Raw genomic sequence first — 22,433 nt, 5'->3', positions numbered from 1 at the left:
GGTTGCAACCCCTTTGGGGGTCGAACAACCCTTTCACAGGGGTTGCCTAAGACCACCCTGGATATCAGATATTTACATTACGATTCATAACAGTAGCAAAATTACAGTTATGAAGCAGCAACAAAAATAATTTTATAGTTGGGGGTCACCACAGCACAAGGAACTGTATCAAAGGGTCGTGGCATTAGGAAGGCCTGTGGCTCAGTGGGTAGGGCACCAGCCCCATAAACCAAGGGTGGCGGGTTCAAACCTGGCCCCAGCCAAACTGAAACTGAAACTCAGTCCAAACTACCCACTCTTTTTTTTTAAGAGACACAAACTCCCCACTCTTTATCTGGCTTCTCCTATTCCATGGGCAGAGCTGTTAGTTTCTAGGCATTTGGCTTTTCTTCCCAGCATGTCTGTGGGTTGTTCCATGCCTGGCATCCATGCCATAACCCACTGTTGCACACTGTTGGAAATACATGAATCTCAAAGGAAAGTGGCCACCCCATGATAATGTTAATGGAGAATCCTTGAAGTTACACACAGGAGGATAAAGGGAAAGGAGAACCCAAATCATTGCCTCCTAATTGGCACTTTCTCATGTACAAGTAGGAGCTTTGTGCTCCCCCTTTAAAACTCTTAATCCTTCCTGTTTTTAATTTTGAGATTTAAGAGAAATACAAACACATTTTATAGAGCTTATAGAGTTATGAGCAGAGAACTAATGGAGATCTCTTTGGAGCATTTTTGCTGATGCCTTTTCATCTACTCATTCTTGAGGATATTTGAGGAAGGAGTTAAAAGAAGCTAACCATACAGATATCTGCAGAAATAATACTCCAGACAGGAGGAATAGCCAGTGTGAAAACCCTAAAGAGTGAGCTGGGTTGTGATGTGGGAGAATGGCAAGGAAGCCAGTGTGGCTGGAGCAGAGTTGGCAAGAGGGGAAATTACAGGAAATGATGTCAGAGAGGTAAATGGAGAAGGAAGCATATATCTCAGGGTCTGTAGGTCCTTCCAGAGTTTTTCTTTTATTAATGGAATAGGAAACCTTGCCAGGTATTTAAGCAGAGGAATGACAGTGACTTGTTTTTTAAAAAGTGGACTCCAGATACAGTGTTGAAAGTATACTTGCAGGAAACAGGGGTGCAAGTAGGGAGACTAATTAGGTGGCTATCACAATATCCAGGCAAGAGATGACAGTAACTTGGGCTGAGGAGAAGGTGAGAGGTGATCAGATCCTGATTAGATTCTGCAGGATAGTCAACTGCACTTCCTATCACAGTGGATGTTGAGGGGTGGAGAGAGAGAGAGAAAAGAGTCAAGCATGATTAGTTTGCTACATCTGCTATAATAAAGTACCACAGACTGGGTGGCTTAAACAACAGAAATTTATTCTCTCACAGTTCTGGAGTCTCAGAGTCCAAGAACAAGGTGTTGGCATAGTTGGTTCCTGGTGAGGGCTGTGAAGGAAGGATCTGCTCCAGGCCTCTCTCTTGGCTTACAGATGGCTGTCTTCATGTTCACCTGGCATTCTCCCTGTGTGCTTGTGTCTACCTAAACTTCCCTCTTTTATAAGCATATCAGTCATATTGGATTAGGGCCCACCCTTAAGGACTTTGTCTTAACTAAATACACCTGCAACCACCTTATTTTCCAATTAAGGTCCTGTTCTGAGGCATTACTGAGGTTTAGACTTCAACATGTCAGTTTTAGGGGACCCAATTCTCAGATGATGCCAAGAGTTTTGGCCAAAGCAACTATAAAGATGGAGCTGCCATTAACTGAGATGGGGAAGGCCGTGGGTGGAGCAAGGAGTTATTCTTTAGAGCGGGGAATTTTTCTTAAAGATGTAAGAGTTCAAAGTGTGAAAGAAGAGTCTGGGTTGGAGATATCTATCATGTATATGACTTACATAGTTTTATATATAGAGAGACTTCTATACACATACATGTACATGTGTAAGTCACGTACATGTATGAGCACACACGTACATATGATTGTTTATATATTACATACTTGTAAGTAATATAAGATGTGAGCACAAAGGAAATAGGTGTAGCTTGAGAAGGAAAGTAGATCCAAAACTAAACCCTGAAGTCCTCTGTGATTAAGGGATTGGAGAGAAGAGGAGGTGACTTAGGCACTTTCAGAAATACTGTTAGGAGTACGAAGATGAGCAAAAACTACAGCACAATTATCATTTATGAGAATTAAAATGCACAATATAAGAATATAAAAATACACAAAGATTTAAGGTGGTGTATAAAACTAATTGGAGGAGTTGCTTATATTGAAGAAAAAGAATAGGACTGGGAAATGTGGAAAAAGGAAATAAACAATAAAAGGGCCTCACTCAGACTGATGATGAAAGTGTGCCATGAACTGAGGAGTATGATCAAATACTATTTGTGTGTGTGTGTATTCTTTTGGAAATAAACTATATTTCCCACTCTTATTCTCCTCTCCCATACAAACGACCTCTCTAATTTGTTTTACATGCCTCTTTAAATAAGCTAGGCATTCTAGAATTCTTATATTATGGTTCTTATAGTATACATTTTAATCCTTGTGCTCATCTTCTTACTCCTGATAGTGTTTCTGCAAGTACCAAAGCTGCCTCCTCTTCTCTCCGACCTCTTACTCTCTAGGGTTAAGTCTTTGACCCACTTTCCTTCTCAGGCTACTCCTGCTCCCTTGGCGGTCTCATCTTGTCTTGTGGCTTTGTTAATGAACACTCACACATATATGCAATAGAGCTATGTGCTGTTTGCCAAAAGAGACAGGTACATGAATGTTCACGGCACTTTGTGCACTTTTCTGTGTGTATCATTAAGGAAGTTCCTTAGAGTTCATTAGGCACAGCAAAACAAGAAGCAGATTTAATTTAGCTTCTTGGGTATTAACTATTGCTTTGTGGTCAGGCACAAGCACATTCAAAGCAACACATTCAGGTACATCATAGAATATATGCATGTGAGGAGCTGTGATAAACCTTCACAACTTCTCTTGGGCCTCAGTTTTTTTCTTTTCTTTTCTTCTCTTTTTTTGTGAGACAGAGTCTCACTTTGTCACCCTTGGTAGAGTGTCATGGCGTCATAGCTCACAGCAACCTCAAACTCTTGGGCTCAAGCGATTCTTTTGCCTCAGCCTCCCGAGTAGCTAGGACTATAAGAGCCCGCCACAACAGCTGGCTATTTTTAGAAACGGGGTCTAACTCTGGCTCAGGCTGGTCTGGAACCTGTGAGCTCAGGCAATCCACCCGCCTTGACCTCGCAGAGTGCTGCAGTTACAGGTATATGGGCGTATAGCCACGAATGCCCAGCTCTCTCAGTTTTTTTCTTAAGTAAGGTTCTCTCCACAAAGCACATTCAGATATATTCTTTTTGAGCCTAAATGAAAACTAAATATGAATGACAGCCTTATCAGAGTTGTAGTAATTTCTTTCGGTTGCAATTATGGAGACCCAATATAAGTTAGCTTAGGTAGAATGGGAATTAATGGTGTCTTCAGTTGAATGTCCAATTATATAGTACATTGTTTCTCCTTCTCAAACACATCACTTCTCCCTTTCAAAGGCTGGCTTCTTTATGATCATTTCTTTCCCTCCCACTGTGGACAAATTTCCTCTGTGTTGCTGGGGAAGAAAACTACAAGGTCACCTAGACGTATATGTTCTAGGCCAGGGGTCCTCAAACTTTTAAACAGGGGGCCAGTTCACTGTCCCTCAGACCGTTGGAGGGCTGGACTGTGGGCCCTGGGACGAGTTGGCTACTAAGCAGGATAGGCAGCAGTGGCAAAAACACCCAGCGGGCTAGATAAATGTCCTCAGCCGCAGGCCATAGTTTGAGGACGCCTGTTAGGCCCTATAACCACAGGGAACACAGAATTTATTTTTCCCAGTGTTGAGTACCTGGAAGATTGTTGGAATAACATGTCAGGCACTGCATATCATTTAACCATACAAGTAACCAAAGAAATGCAAATTAAAAATACTAAATGTCATTTCCAATATCAAGTTGACAATTTTTTTTAATATACCATACTATATTTATGAAAATGCTGAACATTATTTTATATTGACAGGTTTTGTGGAATATAGATGGCCTTAAAATAATTACATTCCCTGTTTCATTTCTATAAATTTGTACCAAAAAATTACATAGATGTATGTAGAGATATGGCCACAAAGATTTTCCTCACAAGTTATTTATGGTGGCAAAAATGTAGGCTAATAATAAATGGTTTAATGATATTTTGATATAATAGAATACTATACAGCTACTAAAAGTGAGTCACAGAAAAATATGTAATAAAATAGAAAAATAGTAACTTTATAGAATATTAAATAAAAAGTATGTGTACCATATAATCCATTTTAGCTTAAAAGAAGTGTAGATACACACAGGAAAAAGACCAGAAAGCTACATCCCAAAACACTAGTAGCATTTATTATTTCTGGGCAGTGAAATTACTGGTATTTTTAAATTTTTCTTCTTTTCTCTTATATATATTTTCAAATTTTTATGCATTTAACATGGAGCAAGAAAAAAATCAAAGGTTTTTAAAAGTATAAAAAGATAATTCAAAGTGACAAATGTGAGGCCAGAGGCTTGAAATGGATACTGAAAGAGCTCACTGGTGGGCACTTACCCTGAGTTGTGGCCAAGGGTAAGCAGAGGCTTTTTTGAGAGGAAACTGAGCAAAGACATCACCTCTACCACATCAAGGATGACGACACACAAGTACATTTGCAAGTTTTGATATTCATTAGAAAAGCATTCACGTTACTTAACGTACCTACAGTGTTTATGCAATCCCCAAAGAATGTAGAGTACTTCTAGAACATATGAAACTCATTTCCACTTTTCATTGCAGCTCTCCATCATCATTTATTTTTTTTTCTAACAAGTATGGTTAAAATTCTTTCACGATACTGAAAAAATAAATGTTTCCTTTTTTAGGCAGCAGTGACTACATTAAAGTTGAACCCTTCATATATTTTGTTTATGTTAATCCAGAGCTCTTGAAAGACAAGGAATGCTGTTTTATTCATCACGGTGCCAAGTATCAGCAGGCATGAAACAAACACCAGTGAAAAGCAGTTAGGTAAAAGCTCCTATTCGCAAGTCTTTTTGTTTTATCAGGACCCTTTCTCTTGGTTAGATAGTTAACATATAACTTCCTAGTACAAAATTCCAAATTTATGAAAAAAAAATTCTATTTTCCAAGACAGAATGTTTTACTTAAAGAGGGAAAAACCTTTTAAAAAAAATCTATGAATCACCAATTTTTCTTCTTTGAAACAATTTTTGTACCACACCCAGAGGTAGGGAGGTAGACAGAAGCTCATCATCAGACTTAGTAAATCTCTCAGAAGCATAACATCCAAGCTTCAAGGGTTTGTTACAACACAGCAGCCGTAAATAAGATATCCATGCTTCATAATGAGCCCATTTCTTACCCCCAGTGAGACTAAAGTGCCTCTGTTTCAAATGGCACAATTTCTAGGGCCTGAAACAGTGCCTGACACTTAGAGTTAAACCTCTATTGAGTTATTAAATGAGGGAATGGAAGTGGAAGAGGATAGATGAAAGAAAGTAACACTTCTTTGCATAATGATGTAAAATACCATAACTTCATTGTGTTTTGAGACTTAGAAATTGAGGAGCAATTAGAGAAAGAATTCTACTTTATATGTTAGGAACTCGGATACTTGTTAAGGTCAGGCAGGCAATGCAATGGAATGGTAGCAGGCGTGGTGTGAGTGCATGTGCAGACACTGCTGAGTGCAGGAGACGCTGGCACACTGACCACAGTGAGGCTGATGCAGCTCTAGCCCACTGCGCCGGAAGGGAATGCAGGTCCAGTTCTGCTAGTTCTTCCAATTCTTTAAGAGCTTGAAATTTAGATTGTTATGTAAAAACTCCAAGGATATTGGAGTATTTGAGCCAAGAATATTGGCTCAAAATTTTTAAAGACGGGTGTTTTGAATGCCTATCTGGGCAGTGGATCATAGATTTGAAACCTTCAGACACAGTGAAGTGCCTGAGAAAATGTATCCGAAGGACCTGTGTGTTTGTGCATCTGTACATGCATTATATGTTACTGCTGAAATAATTACCTTGTGGGAACTGAGCAGGGTAAGGAGCAGAGTTATACTATGGGCAGGGTTTTCAGCACTGGTGAGAGCTAACAGGAAAGTCAGGAGACTTACAGAGATGGGGGAGGGGTTGCTGATCAATGGCCTGTGTCAGCACATTGAGCTATCCCTGGATTTGCAAATATTCTTCTCTATGATTAGGCCATCTGCTTGGCTAACTGGTGTCCATTAAACTTAGGCTCCTACCCACCCACAGAGACTGAAAGATGAGATACTATCTTCTTTGGTTATTCATCAAAGGGATAGTTCCAGGTCCTTGGGGAAGACACTCCAGTATTAGAAAACACAAAAGAAGCTCTTTTAAAAAATGTCTCAAAGGAGGCAGAGAAAGAATTTACAATTCCAAGTTTTCTAAAGCAACTGTTGTAAGAAAAGGGAGGTCAGGGGCCAAGAGTCGGGAAGAAGCCTATCTAAAGTCAGTCAAGCTGAGGGCAACATCAAGGCCACTTTAGTGGCAAAGCTGTGGTAGATGTTGGTGTTTAGCAAGCTATACCTCAGTAGGTCAGTTTCAAATAATTTTTCAGCCCTAGTTTAGAGCCGTCCCTCCAGACATCCACCTAGCAGTGTAGTGCATCAGGAAACCATGGTATACCAGTGGTAACGGCTAGGTGGGAATTCTGTCTGTTCAAGAACCTGGAGGAGAAGCTTGTGCTGCTCCTGCATTTACTGCTGCCCCAGGGAACTTTGCCTGCATATGCATCTACCAGCAGGTACTTATAACTACCCGCTCCATGTACCCATAAGCTTTCACCAGCTGTATGACCTTCGGCAATTTATTCAACCGCACTGAACCTTGGACTCTTCAATTCCAAATAAGCATAATAAATCCATACTACATAGCATTGAATAGGGAGAAAATCTGATCTTTGTATAGCACTCAACACAATGCCTGGCCTAGGGTAATGACTCAATAAATGGTAACCATCAATACTTCAGCCAGTTCTCACCTGTGCTATGGTATTCTTATAGGAGAATGAACATACTATAACCTCAATGTCAATAAAATACACACAGAAAATAAGTTAAAAGAATTACAGCTTAAATCAAAATTTTTTAAAACTATCAAAATTAGAGCACAAAACACTATCAATAAAGCAGTAACTGTTTCCAAAGTGCCAGGCTCTACCCTCCACAACTTTATGCTATTTTCTGCCCAACTTCCCTAATCCTTTTTTTCTAAACTTAAATATTTTCCAAGTAGATCTCAAACCTTCAAATTGTTTAGCCCAAAGATGCAATGCAATTTTTTAAATTACAATCTTTGTTGTATTTCCTTTCTCATATTTATCAACACTTTACCCAAAAAAAGCCCACGTGGGAGCTAACTGACTTTTCAGGAATCCTGTACAAATTCTCCCCGAAAGTTTTTCCTTTGTTTGTATCTTGGGAGTAACTCCAGAGTTTTTAAGATTTGTGCTCTGGGATTAGAATTGTGCTCAGATTGTCTCCACAGAAGTGTTCTGTTCCCTCATCCAATGAGCTCTGCCTGCTTGTCTATGTGACACTCCAGTGGAAAGAAGCCAAGAGCCTATAGTAGCGATCCTGAGGAAAAATTCAGCAGCTGTGGCCGTGTAATTTAAAACCTCTGAAAAGTGTGCTGCGGTCCGTGCACAGCATTAGTATATCATGAAGGCTGGATGCAGCCCGTTCTCGGGAGGACTTCCTCGCCCGCTGCAGCAAAGGGAAGACTGAGAGACAAACCTGGGTGCAGCCGGAGAGGTCCAGATAGATGAGCTTGTGGCATCCGTTCCCCAAGTTCAGGTACTGTAAGCCTTTGTCTGTGAACTTTCTGCAATAAGCCAAACTAAGATTCTGTAAGTTGTGGAAGTACCTAAAAAGACAAGGCAAGAGAGGAAAGAAAGTAACTACCCTTCAGTTGTTCTCTCCAATCTTTCTTAAGCCTCTATGACAAAGTAAAACTGTGAATTAATCTTTTCTCCTTGCAGAGCTTCAACAGTTTAATTTTATTGTTAACTCACTCCCTGTTGATAAAAGGAAACTACCGTGGTAGGAAACTACCAGATAATGCCTAACTACATTTTGAGTGAATATAATTCATGAATACAAGAATATTTGCCTGGATTTTTAAGAAAGTTGACTGAGATAAAGCTTTTTTTTTTTTTTTTGGCAGGAGGGGTGGGAAGAGTACATTCATATTGTTTAAAAGTTAGCTTTTGAAACCAAAGTTGCAGAGTTTACAGTTGCTTTGAGTTTTTTTGAGCACTAAAATAACACTTAAATACAGATTAACTGTTAAAGGATAGCAAGAATTTGAAGAAGAAAAAAAGTTGAACAACAAAAGGCTCTTAAAATAGATCTGATAAGAAAATGTCCTGAAAAGATAGATTTAAATATGCATGATTTTGTAAGTTACAGTTTTATTATTACGGTTAAAGAAAAACTAATTGGTACACAAAGCTTAAACATGGGTTAAGAAGAACAGTCTGCAAATGAGTGGGCAACACATGAGAATTAAAAACAACATCAGGGACTATGGATCTCACTGGAGTTGGAACAGATTAAATCTGGCGTTACCACAATGACTAAATGAGAGCTTCCAGAAAAAAGAAGGGTAGTAATTGGTAGGAGCCCATACTACCATGCAAGGGCTCGCAGTTTGAGGACACACTGTGGACAATTTTCCAAGCCCTCCTAAGGCTGGCATTTTTTTAAAAGTGCAAGGACTCCCACTACTGCCTAGTTCTGTAATGGAATTAACAAAATGCTCTTGATTTGTGTTCTACAACAGTTTAACAGCAAATTACAAAACAAAAAGAATGAGAAGTGAGGGGGAAATGTTTCTCCGCCCCTCAAAATCTGACAAATAAAAAAGTTTACCATCGTATAAATGAGAAATAAGATTTACAAGCATTGACCACTAATCAGATTTATTCCTAAAATATGAAAAACACATCTATATAATATAATGTTCCCATCCCATAACAAATTACTTGATTTAGAACACACATTCCCATCTGGGAATGGTTGTGTACACAACAGTCAACAAAGAGGGCAGGCTTTGAACTCCGTAGTGACTAGGGTAGGCAGGGCCTTGAAGGAGAAAGCAGTACTAATACCCAAAGACAAGCCCCCTCTCGGGCCTCCCTTCCCCCACCCCCAAAAGTGGACTGAGAGTTGTGCCAAAGTTTTGGAAATGCTTTATCTTTCACTCCCTTGAGTATAACAGTGATTCAACTCAGTACAATTTTCTTAAGGGAAATTGCAGGGGTGTTACTTCTAACTTCAGTTCTCTAACTTGGAGAAAGGAATAGCAAGGCCCTACATGATGGAAAATAGACAAGGTTTTGGAATCTGACCAAACTGAATTGGACTCCTAGCCCTGACACTGTGACTTCCCTAATCTTTCAGAGATTATTTCTCATCTGTTAAGTGGAGATAAGGTTTTGGTTTGTTTTTTTACTTCGACCAACTATGGGGCCTACAGCTTTTCTAAACCTCAGTTTTCTCATCTGTAACACAGGTGTAATCTGATCTGCTTTTTCCTTTTAGAAGTGTGACAATTAAATGAGAACAGAGATATAATAGTGTTACCTCAAGGGTGACTTTAACGATTAAAATCAGCACAGACATGGTAAAAGCTTTAGCATGGTGGCACATCCCTGGGGTCCCAGCTACTCAGGAGGCTTAGACAGGGAGATCATCATTTTAGCCCAGGAGTCCAAATCCAGCCTAAGAGACAGCATGAAACTCCGTCTCTAATTAATAAATAATAAGGATATACATATTAGTATTGTTATTACCTCAAATAACATACTGTTTTTATGGAGTTTGCACTGTCTTCTTCCTTTGAATAAAATGGATACTCATCTGACAAGAGTGGCACATAGAAGCAATTCCAAGAGTTTGGAAGACACCACATTGTGTCTATACCTATTCCAAACCCATGTTCGATTTCTTTAACTTCAAGTGAGTAGTTAACAAATGCCAAAAATGAGAATTGAACTAGGGGCTTTTAACTTCTTTGGCAGTCTGGGGAAGTCTATGGACCCTTTCTCAGCATGTATTTTAAAATGCATAAAATAAAATACATAAGATCACAAAGGCAGCCAATTGCATTGAAATATGATTATCAAAATTTTTCTAAATAATGAATTAATAATATGTGTGCTTCTTTATTTACATATTAAATAATAAGATCTAGTGGCAGTTCTGATAGCTACTGTGACTGTGAGGTAGTAATATGTATCAATGATATTCTGAAATAATTATAACAACTGTAATGTGATGAGAATCTATTTGTCCTTTATATGGGTTAAAAAGTTCTAGAGACTGCTAACACTATTTTGTTTTTTATCTACATTTCAGTTAGAAATTAGTGAAATTAGAGATGATTATTTTATTGCCCACTAAAAATCACAACACCCCTGAATTCCATCCCTGACCTTTTGGGGAAATCCACTGTCCCCCTTGTCTTGTCTTGTTTAGACAAAGAGGTTGTTAGACTAAATGACTCCAGAGACTGAGAAGGTCTCTGGTTCTCTTCAAAGTGGAGCCTCATGGGAACCCTCAGTTTGAAAGCAAAGCACAAGGATCCTGAGTGGCCCTTAAGGTAGGCCTTTCTAGGGATTTACAGTGCCACAGACTTAAAGTTGCTAGGGATAGGACAAGTATCACTTAACAGCGAAATCACACTTGGTAAATTTTATGCAATACTTTTTATTCTGTATGTTGGCAAAAAAAAAAAAAAAAATGTGTCCTCTAGACAAGTGAAATCTGATTCATCATTTTTCCAGGCCAGAGACCATGTGGTAATTCTAATTACACTTTGAGGTAAAGTATCTACAGCTTATTTTTATCTTTTCCTAATTATTTGATAACTAAGTATTCCTTATTGAGGGGTGGGTTCTCTCTTTGTGTTTATTTATTTTTCTGCTGCTGCAATAATCTTTAAGAAATTAAAATTCTTATAGAACCCACAGAGATTATTCTTTTCTCCTTTGTCTTTTTTCCATTAAGGTGATACGTGTTAGTTCTCCAACACTTGAAGGACCTGTTAGAAGGAATGTCAAATTATGTATTTAAATAAAAATTTCTCTGAAAATCTACCAAGACACAGCTTAGTGTATAAAAGAGGGAATTTGCATGTAGATTTTTTCTTTTTTGAGACAGAGTCTCAAGCTGTTACCCCTGGGCAGAGTGCCATGGTGTCATAGTTCACAGCAACCTCAAACTCTTGGGCTTAAGTGATTCTCTTGCCTCAGCCTCCCAAGTAGCTGGGACTACAGGCACCCGCCACAATGCCCAGCTATTTTTTCGTTGCAGTTGTCCTTGTTGCTTTAGCTGGCCGGGGCCGGGTTTGCACCCACCAGCCTTGGTGTATGTGGCCAGCACCCTACCCACTGAGCTATGGGCGCTGCCGCATGTGTATTCTTCTACGTTGAATGTTGGGCTCTTTAGTTTCATAGAGACCGCACCAAGTAATAGAATTCTGCAGAAAATCTAAATGATTTGGCCTCATACTTACTGAGTAGATCTTGAGGTTGTCTAGTCATGACAATAGCTTACTCTGTCTGCCCTTCTTTGATAAAACTAACATGATAGTCCCCGACAATAAGAAACTTCCAAGCCAATTGAAGTGTCTGTTTATCTATATGAAAAAATCATTAAATGCCACTATAACTTATATGGTTCCATTGAAGAGCAATGATCATAACAGTTTTATTCAGCAGTGTATGCCCAGAATGGTGCACATATAGTAGTTAAACAATAAATGGTGATAAGTGAATTAATGCTGTCTTCAGAATTCAGGAAAAGGAAAAATCACTGCAGATTTCTGGTAGATGGCAAGATTGAAGGTATCAAGGTTGTGGGGATGAGCCAAGAGAAGAAAGGAATGTCAATGGTAGGGAAAGTGAAGCAGGTAGTAATCAGATGCCCAGAGTTAAGCACTTCTCTTAGAAAACCTGGGCAGGGAAGTTTGATTGGATGAGTCAACAGACAGTAGGGAAGAGTCTAGTCAAGGATATGGTAAGAAGATTGTTCCAGAATGATACTTCATGTAGCATGAAATGAAGCAGACTGAAGAAGAGACCAGAGGCAGAAATGGCAGGACCCTGTGCCAGAGGAGGTGCTGAGAGTGCCACCTAGGTTGTAGCAATAGAAATAAACAGAAAAGATTTAATTCAGGAAACACGTAAAGCAAAAAATTTTCCTGGAATGGGCATGAGCTGTGGGCAGCCCTCATTTTCAACTTTACAGAACTGAGTAAGTCCCAAAAGGAGTGAAGAAAAACATTCAAATAAAAACTGGCAAATCACTGTTGCCAAGAAAGAACAAACAAATTACATTTTTTTCTGGCAAATGATTTTGTTGGAAAGAAACACTACAGGCAATGGAGAGAGAATGACAGCAGCAATAACCTACATTTCTCTGGTTGTCCATGGGTGAAAGCTCACTCTTGCATACGCAAGCATGTTAGAAACCATGGAAAATAGCAAAAATAGAGAATAATTATGAAATGCATTTTTATTAAAGATAACTTATAATACATTTTTATATAACAAAAGTTATCAATATCAAGTAGTATTTATTCTGAATATTCTCTCAATGGCAAGATCTAGAAGGTAAAACAAAACAAAATTCTTATTTGGATCCTACTTTTGTATCTTTTACCCACTAATGGTATAGCTAAATTTGTAAAATAAATGACCCTAAAAAGTGATACATAGTTTTTAGTAGTACTACATAAATTTCCCAGGAGAAAAAATTATCTCAACATATTACTGGAAAAGAATGTTTTAAGTTTAAAAAAAAATTTTGTAACGTGATATGAACTACTCCCAAATCATCTACTTTATAAGTTCAATTTTTCACAAATGGATTTACAAATTTTATAATCTCTCTGTATGTACATATACATACATGCACATATGTTCATATACCGAAATACAAATATACATACACATATATTTATATATCATAGAATGGAATGCCTAAAGAAAAGTACTGAGTGATACTCTATATCACAGAACTATAGGATCTTAAGAAATTTTTGAAAGGGTCTTAGGAATCCTCATGGGCTTCACATTGGTGTCACTGAAGCCAGCTTTCACCAACTCATGAAAATCAATTGTTATCTTCTCTTCCCAACTCTACACTCAGTGACATCACATTTGCCAGGACACTGCTGTTCTTGGACCACACTTCAAGAACTCCTAATATGGCTCAGCGCCTGTGGCTCAAGCGGCTAAGGCGCCAGCCACATACACCTAAGGTGGCGGGTTCGAATCCAGCCCAGGCCCGCCAAACAATAATGACGGCTGCAACAAAAAAATGGCCAGGCGTTGTGGCGGGCGCCTGTAGTCCCAGCTATTTGGGAGGCTGAGGCAGGAGACTCACTTGAGCCCAGGAGTTGGAGGTTGCTGTGAGCATGATGCCATGGCATTCTACCCAGGGGGATAGCTTGAGGCTTCGTCTCAAAAAAAAAAAAAAAAAGAGAAAAAGAACTCCTAATATACAGAAGGCAGTATGTGAATGGAAATGCATGTAGAAATAAAAACAATGAGAGAGAAAATGACAGCTTTGAAGCATGAGAGTAATAATTTGAAGAGAAACTCTGAACAAATGGATAAAAGCATTAAAAAAATGCCTTCTTTGGCTAAGAAAAAAATTAAGTTTTAATGTTCAAAATGTTGGGCAGTGTCTGTGGCTCAAAGGGGTAGGGCGCTGGCCCCATATGCAGGAGGTGGTGGGTTCAAACCCAGCCCTGGACAAAAACTGCCAAAAAAAAAAAAATGTTCAAAATGTTTACCATGTTCCAGGAAAAATTAATTAAAGGAACACAATTATGCTTGGAAACGTTTTTAATTTTTAAAAGAAAAGGAAAATCTTGCATCCATCTTGGCCAAAAAAATATGTTACCAACAAAGGAACAAAAAATTCATGCTAGCTTTATACTTTCCTTTAACCTGAAACATCAAAGTTTATACACAGACATTTATAGAGTTTTAAAGATAAAACAAAGGGCATGATTCAAGAACTATACTCCAAAAGAAGTTGTCCTCCAGACAATAGTCATCTTCAGAGATTAATGGCTGAAAATCTAACACACGTGCATCTTTTCTAAGAAAGAGTTCTTAAAATTTTAGTTCCAGTCATCATCAGATAAATCAAAATCAAGATTACAGAATAGGAAAATTGTGGGGAATAAAGACTATCATCGAATGGCCTAAACTGGAGTTAGGGCTAGATAATCCTTATATATGATTATAATATTAAATGAAAACACAAAAAATTATTAAAAGGGGAGTTAAATGACTAATAAAACCCACAATTAACATGTGGTACAGGTTAATGGTAGTGGAGGGATGTAAGTTCAAGGGAAAAGTAGAGAGAGAATTAAAATGTATTAGATCACTTGTCTAACACAGAAGTTGTTAAAACTTCTAAATATTATTTACTTTGACTTTAATAATGAGGGAACTGCATCTTAAAGCATGTTTTATAAAAACATACAACTATCCACTAGTCAGAATATACAACAGAATGTGTAGGTGCCTTTAAAATACCTTCAGATTATACAAGTAAACAACATAGTTCATATGGCAAAAACAGAAACACTGAGTATAGTGCAGTAATATAAAAACCAAAATATAAAACAAAATAATAAAAATAAAACCAGTTTTTAAAAAACAGAAGCTATCTATATGCTGCATGTAAGATAAAAACCTAAAATTCAGTGACCGAAAATTAAAATAAAGAGATAAAGTTTTGTATAAAAAGCATAACCCAAAGAAAACAAAGGCAACTATATTAATACATATAGCAGATAAAAAAGAATTCAATGCAAAGAAACATCGACCAATATAAAGAGTATCATTTTATGTGAATAGATATATGATCTATAATTAAACTTATTAATCTTTATATAAAAAATAATACCAAAACATTAAGAAAAGATTGATCATAATAAGTGATTAATATCTCACTAGTGTACTATAACACCAAGAAGTTTATATATATATATGCATACATCTAAACACAGAAATTTTGTTCTCTAAAAGAAGCTCTTTGTTTTAAACCTTCATGGATGATTTCCTAAAATTAATTATGAATTAGTCTACCAAGAATTCTCAGTAAATTCCAAAAAGTGAAATAATTCAGTCCATATTTCTTGACCAGAGAAATTAAAAATAGAAGCTTAGCCAAAGAATCTTCAACCATATGGAACCAAAAATTCTCCTCTAAATAATTACTGGAACAAAGAAGAAAGAAAATATGAATACTTTGTTCAGAAAGTAAAAACCATAATTGTTATCAAATCATATAAGCTTTGCCCAAATTCTTATGTAGAAGTTAATTTCATAGCATTTTTTTTACTTTTAAAATGAAAGTATCATTTGAATTACTCAAATGATAACTAAATAACTAATCAAAAAGATAACTAATTTTCATACCCAAGTCCAAAAATGAGAAATTTAGAGAACACTCAGGGATATAAAAATAGACTTGCCATTTGATCCTGCAATTCCTCTACCAGGTATATATCCAAAAGACCAAAAATCACTTTGCAACAAAGATATTTGCACTAGATTGTTCATTGCAGCTCTATTCATAATTGCCAAGTCATGGAAGAGGCCTAAGTGCCCATTGACCTATGAACAGATTAATAAATTGTGGTATATGTATACCATGGAATACTATGCAGCCTTAAAAAGGGATGGAGACTTTACCTCTTTTATGTTTACATGGATGGAGCTGGAAAATATTCTTCTTAGTAAAGTATCTCAAGCATGGAAGGGAAAGTATCCAATGTACTCAATACTTTTATGAAACCAATTTGTAACTACTCACACTTTCTCATGAAAGATAGATCACAACTATAGCCCAGGATGAAGGAAAGCAGTAGAGGGAGATGGGAGGGATAGGGGGAGGTTCAACAGAGGGAGGTAAACGGTGGGCACACCTATGGAGCATATTGTAAGGGTACAAGTCAAATCTACCAAGTATAGAACATAAATGTCTTAACACAATAATTAAGTAAATGAGGTGAAAGCTATATTAATTAGTTTCATGTAGCCATTCCAAATTGTATTAAAACATCAACACACTATACTCCACAAAAGCATAAATGTATTCATGATCTATGTGTATATGACTTAATAAAAGGAAAAAATATATAGTGAGAGAAAATCAGAAAAATACCATTCACAATGAAAATTAGAAAGATACCTAGGAAACGTTCACAAAAATTATCTATATGAATAAACAACATTTTTTGGAAAGATTTAGGAACTTGGAAAAAAATTTTAGAAGCATACTTATATTCTTGATAGAGAGACTAAATATAATAAAAATAATAATTAGCTCTAGTTTATTTTAATTATCTAACAAATGGCTATCCAAAAAAGTATACATATAAATTTTATAATAAAATTTTTCTATTTTACATTTACCATTTTATAGATATAATAGATACGCAACATACAACTTCAAGTGATAAAATATATAATACTCTTCATTGCAAATTCCATGTAGCCAATTAATTCTCCCACACAATAATTTCATTGACTTTCACCAATGAAACTCTCATAAATGTATCAGGCAAACCAATGGTTACAAATGAAGAAGGAGTATACTATAGTTCTAGTATGCACATATTTATTTACATTAATGAGACAAAAATAAAATAACAAAGATGTCCAAACCTGTCCATCAATAATGATGTCAGTGCTTTGTTTACTGAATTAGATAATAGCTTTCTAGAATATTCTAGAATATTTCTAGAATAGCTTGAAAGAATATTTCCTCAATTTTGGGTACTACTTAGAATGTTGTAGCTACAAATATGACATGCCTTTAAATTTTATTTGCTTCATTAACTGTTGTATCTGTCACCTTCTTAAATCTAAACAATCAACAAAAACAATGCATCAAGCTTTGATTTGTAATGTTTGCCATTTTCCATGGTGTAAAATGCTTCCATATTGGCAAGTTCCAAGCTAAGGATGACAGGTCACTGAGGTTGAGGCATGAGCAGTAGCACAGCATTCTGTAGCATTTTCACACATAGATACGCTAGCATAGAGAACCTCAAGAATGTACATAGTAACATGTAGGAGAATATCAGAAAGTGATGAGTGTTAAGTATTTCTTGCCTATGTAAGAATTTTAGATATATCTATAGAGGAATCACACATCATTTGATAAAAAACAGGCCTTGGATCACATGAGTTGTAGTTTGGTGGCCTCCGATTTAGATAATTATTTTATTCACCTACCAAAATAAATTCTATAAATTCTGGATTGAATTCCATATGTATTTAAGTTAAAAAAAATAAGAAAAAAAATTAAGTTAATGTATATTAAATGCCCGGAAGGAGGAAGACTCTCTATGTTTAAAAGTAACAGAAGAAATTTCAAAGGGAAGGTTTTATGGATTTGACTAATAAAATGTGGCAGCTCAATTAATGGGATAAACAGAAAATATTGTACCACTTTTTTTTTAAGCTTGCAATTTGCAGGAAATGGTTAGAGTAAAAATATAAAGAAAATTACCACCCAGGATTTTTTGGTTAAGCTTTTCCAAATGTCTTACTGTCATTTTTCAAAGGATTTCAAAAAGTTATATTCTTAAAAATAGTTCATTCTTTCACAATAGTTTGAGAAACTTCTCCCAAAGTCAAATGTGCATCTCTCCCAATGTGATCATGTATTCTCCCTGGTTAGTCTTTCCATAGTGAAAGTAAAGAATAATAGACAGAGGATGGCGCCTGTGGCTCAAAGGAGTAGGGCGCCGGCCCCATATGCTAGAGGTGGTGGGTTCAAACCTAGCCCCGGCCAAAAACTCCAAAAAAAGAAAAAAGAATTTTAAAAAAAGAATAATAGACATGAATTTGTGATAAATTTGAATATTCTACCAACTCTTTTGTTCTTCTATCTCTTCTCTTCCAAAGAATTGCTGGTTGAGGAGAAGCAATATTTGTGTCCAGGGTTATCAAAAGTCCATAAATAGTCAAGTGTCAGGTTCCCTGGAGGTGCTGGGAATATCAACAGGCTGCAGGAGTGGCAACAGGGAATCTGGGGCAGAAATGCTCAACATCTAGGGAGGCAGGATGCTGGTACTCTACTGTAGAGAGGTCCCAGACATCAGACTGGAACCTAGAAGCCAGGCTGCAATGTCCAGGAAGGGGACCAGGAAGAAAGAGACAGCCAAAGTCTAACTTACGCTACTGTGCATGTTGCTACAAGAGCAACAACAATGCTGGCCAACGCAGAAGTTATTCAAAGTGGGCCTGCCAAGGAGGGAAAGAGCAGGCCTCAGTGTGGGAACTTGAAAGCAGCAGTCCCCATTGTCAGAATATGAGTGCCACAGTAGTGAGGTGTTGACAAAGGGAACACTGCCTATGGGGTATGCTGGAGAATGCCAGAGCCTCCTGTAACATAATCATTTTCAGTGTTATGCAAATAACACAAGCATTACCTTGGCAGGAGTCTCATCGTCCTGTTAGTGATATTCGTGTTAGACAGATTGAGATATAGGACTCCCGGGCAGCCCTCTGAAATCTGTCTCATTGATTCATCCTGCACACACACAAGAAAAAAACAGAGGAAAGAATCTTACCAAATTCTACCAGGCTTTGCAACTTCCTCATCATCTATTATCTCTTTTCTTGCTCCCAAAAAATACATAAATCCAAGAGTTGGTCCCTTCATATCTTTACCTGATAATAGTTGAAATGAAATTAAACAGATGCCTGTTTTTGCTTGAAACTGCATTACTCTATTCTTTTTCCTTCCTTTGGAAATAAAGTCTCATCCCATGACATTAAAATGTGAACTCTTTAAAGTTCAACTCTGTGACAGGAAATTTGACCTCTTTAGATGCAGAAAAGTTTTTAAAAACTGATCTATTTTAAAATTTACCTGATGGAAGTGTTTCGGATTGTGTGTAAAAACCCCACACTGGGCTCGGCGCCTATAGCTCAACCGGCTAAGGCGCCAGCCACGTACACCTAAGGTGGCGGGTTCGAATCCCCAGCCCGGACCCGCCAAACAACAATGATGGCTGCAACCAAAAAACAGCCAGGCGTTATGGCGGGCGCCTGTGGTCCCAGGTACTTGGGAGGCAGAGGCAGGAGACTCGCTTGAGCCCAGAAGTTGGAGGTTGCTGTGAGCTGTAATGCCACGGCACTCTGCCCAGGGGGACAGCTTGAGGCACTGTCTCAAAAAAAAAAAAAAAAAAAAACCCCACACTGTACCCCAGAAGTGCATTAATGTACATAGTTACCATTCAATTAAAAAAAAAATTTACCAAAATCATTCTGAAAGATAGGAATAGTAAACACTCTCAACAACTGGACTTCAGTAAGAGTGAATCCATATTTATACAAATATATATAGGGATGTGTATATGTGTATGTAATTAAGTTTCTGTGGCTCTGTTAACTAAAAACACATACATTAAAATGCCTGCACAGATGTTCACCAAATTTATGGTAAGTTTGAGATGGCTGAAATAAACTATAGGCTACATACAATTGGGGCATGAAATTTAGTGTTGGTTAGGGTGGGGGAGAATCTTTAAGATTCAAGCATCCTTCCCCTCAGAAAGCTGAAACTAAAGTCAGATAATAGTGTGTGTGTGACACAAGGCAGAAAAACAGTGATTTCAAGTATGGGCCCTAAATTGACATTCATAAGATCAGGTAATTAGAAGCTTTGACTGCAATGAGTTGCTTTTCCTATAAGTCACTCTACAGAAAACAGAGTGAGTAGCAGAAGATTTTTATTTATTTGATGATGATTGATGAATCTCCCCAGCTCTACTAACTAGTCAACTAGGTTTTAAGTATTTGTGGTTCATGCAATGTTTGACATTATATTGCTCCTGAAAAAAAAAGACCACTGCAGGTTATCTACCCAACTGGAAGTGGGCAATCACCACTAGGATAGAAGATGTGGACAGGAGAAGAATTCTGCATGGTTAATATAGATATCCCAACACCATTAAAATTTGGTTTTAGCAGGATCCTAGGTATTTAACATTTCATTCCTCAGATATAGGAGTCAGGTCAGAGCATCTACTGCACTCAAACAGAAACTGGTTGATTTACTGGGGCAGCAAACCATACATGAGAGAGAATACAAGTTTCTATTTTAAGCTGTTAATTTCTGTTATTCTGCTATAGGAAAGGTTCTATGCACCAATGCTGCATGAGTTCAAGTGCAGAGCTTTTGATAAACACTGTACACTTACCACTGCCTGCAAGCTGCCAGCAATTTTTCTAGGCACTCCATCACCAAAATGTAGAATTTGGACATGCATAGATAAGATTAAAAGTGCATAGCACAATTTTCCCAGAAAGAATGGAGAGAACAAACATAATGTGTGGCACTGGCTTTAATACACACAAATGTCTCTGAAAACATTCAGTGTGCTAATCAAGTATCAAAGTGATTGTGCACATGTTGAAAGACATTGGCAAAAACGCAAGTAAGATGGGGCAAAGAGAGGAGGGAGAGCAGGATTAAATATCCTTAGCGAGGCAGCCAGAGAGAAGATGAAAATGTGGGGGTCAGGAAGAAGAAGGTAGAGTATGATTTATGTACCCAAAACAAACCTGACTCCCTTTGAGATGATGAGGCAATCCATTCTCCGCATTTTCCTGCCTGGAGGAGTGTTGACATTCAAACAACTTCAGATCACTCTCATTCTCAGTATTTAAAAGAAGTCAAGATTCAATACTCAAATCTTTAAACACATGAATGCAAAAACTGTTTGAGTGCCTACACTGAAAAATGAGTTGTGAATTTGTCCACAATGTACTTAAATCCTTCTGAATGTAATATATTTCATAAGACAAAGTTAGAAATCAAAGCTCTTTGAATGAATGTTACCCAACTCCTTAAATGAAAGCCCATCCCCCAGTCTATGTCTTGAAGGAAAAAAAACAATAGGAAAATGTAGCTGGATAAAATTATCATCCCTGCACATTATTAGACTCCAAAATTGGGCAAGACTTTGATGTTCACAAATTCACTGCATCTGACATTGTTTTGATTTTCCTACTAGAAGGCCAGATTCAAAAAATATGATCTTATACCCAAATGCAGAACTGAAGCTCTCTGAGGGAAAGAACTGAAAACCAATTCATTTATTAATAACATTCCTTCTAGCACCTAGCAGAATATATTTAACATAGGTACTAAAAATATCCACAGAAAGGATGAATCCATTTGACAAACAACCTCATTATAACCACAGGCAGACATCTGGAGGATACGGCAGTAAAGATTTTAAATCTCTTTTCAGGAGAAGCCCATGTTCACTCTGCTGGTAGAGAAAGTTAGGCACAACTGGAGAAAAGTAGAATATTTTTCTCTGATGTGGTCTTTGACACACATCAATTTCTTGTGGGTCACTCTTTTTTTTATTGTTGTTTTCTGGGTTTTTTGTTTTTTTTTTTGGTTTTTTGGGGGGTTTCAAATGATCTTTTATTGAAACATTTTCCTTTGTACTTTTTAACTAGCTAGGCATTCTAGGGCACCACTGTTGATGTCATCTATGATGTCATGAAGGTGGCAGCCATCAACATTGCAGCCCACAGACAGAATCTCTTTAATGTTTCCAGAGAGTTCCCTGGCTAAAGATTGGTGCCACAACTGTCTGGCAATGTTGACAATCTCATCGAAAATGATATTTCTGTTGTGTTTAATGTTTTTCTATTTCTATCTGTCTCTTGGTAGTTCGTTGAGGGCTTTGATGATGAGGGCTGAGGTAGACGGTACCACTTCAATCTGGGCCTGTCTGTTCTGGATAGTCAGTTTCACTGTAATCCTCAGACTCTTCCAGTCACCGGTTGCCTTGGCGATGTCATCACCAACCTTTTATGGAAACAAACCCAGGGAGCTGATCTTGTTGGGGGCCAGGGCAGATGTGGCACCAACTTCACCACCAATGCACCTCAAGTACACAACTTTGATCTCTTTGGGGTTGAACTTAGGTGGCATGGTGGAGGTGGTTGGTGTTGGAAGAACCCGGATTCAGACGACCAAAGAAAGTTGCACCCTGGCCTCCTCAAAGCTGAAAGCCCTTGAGGATCACTCTTGAGGGCACTTTCACACATAAAGCAGCAGCTTATTTATGTAGAAGTATAATCCCATGGCAAGATGCTTACTTTATAGTCCAGACTAGCTCCCTATGTTCTAGTGGACAGGGATCAAAAGCTAATTTAAACATTTAATTTGTGTATTGATGTAAGAAACAGAAGCGTTCTAAGGGTTTTACTATTTTTACAAACCCATTTTATTTATATGTATAATG

At 37.5% G+C, this 22,433-nt stretch overlaps 1 protein-coding gene and 1 pseudogene across 1 annotated transcript in view; both read right to left on the bottom strand.

Annotated features, from left to right (window-relative positions):
- The window catches only part of FBXL13 (F-box and leucine rich repeat protein 13), a 191,956-nt gene that overhangs the window by 88,237 nt on the left and 81,286 nt on the right, over positions 1-22,433 (bottom strand). Inside the window, exons 8-9 of the mRNA XM_023507424.1 lie at positions 18,591-18,691; positions 7,850-7,979 (exon numbers count right to left, since the gene is read on the bottom strand). Of these exons, the coding sequence (XP_023363192.1) occupies positions 7,850-7,979; positions 18,591-18,691 (231 nt within the window). The remainder of the gene's footprint in view (positions 1-7,849; positions 7,980-18,590; positions 18,692-22,433) is intronic.
- Positions 21,632-22,120, bottom strand: LOC100959588 (annotated as a pseudogene).

Source organism: Otolemur garnettii, unplaced genomic scaffold, assembly GCF_000181295.1.
Source record: "Otolemur garnettii isolate 467f Iridium unplaced genomic scaffold, OtoGar3 scaffold00005, whole genome shotgun sequence".
NCBI lineage: Eukaryota > Metazoa > Chordata > Mammalia > Primates > Galagidae > Otolemur > Otolemur garnettii.
The sequence above is the reverse complement of the archived record's forward strand: the minus strand, read 5'-3'. Positions and strand labels throughout refer to the sequence as shown.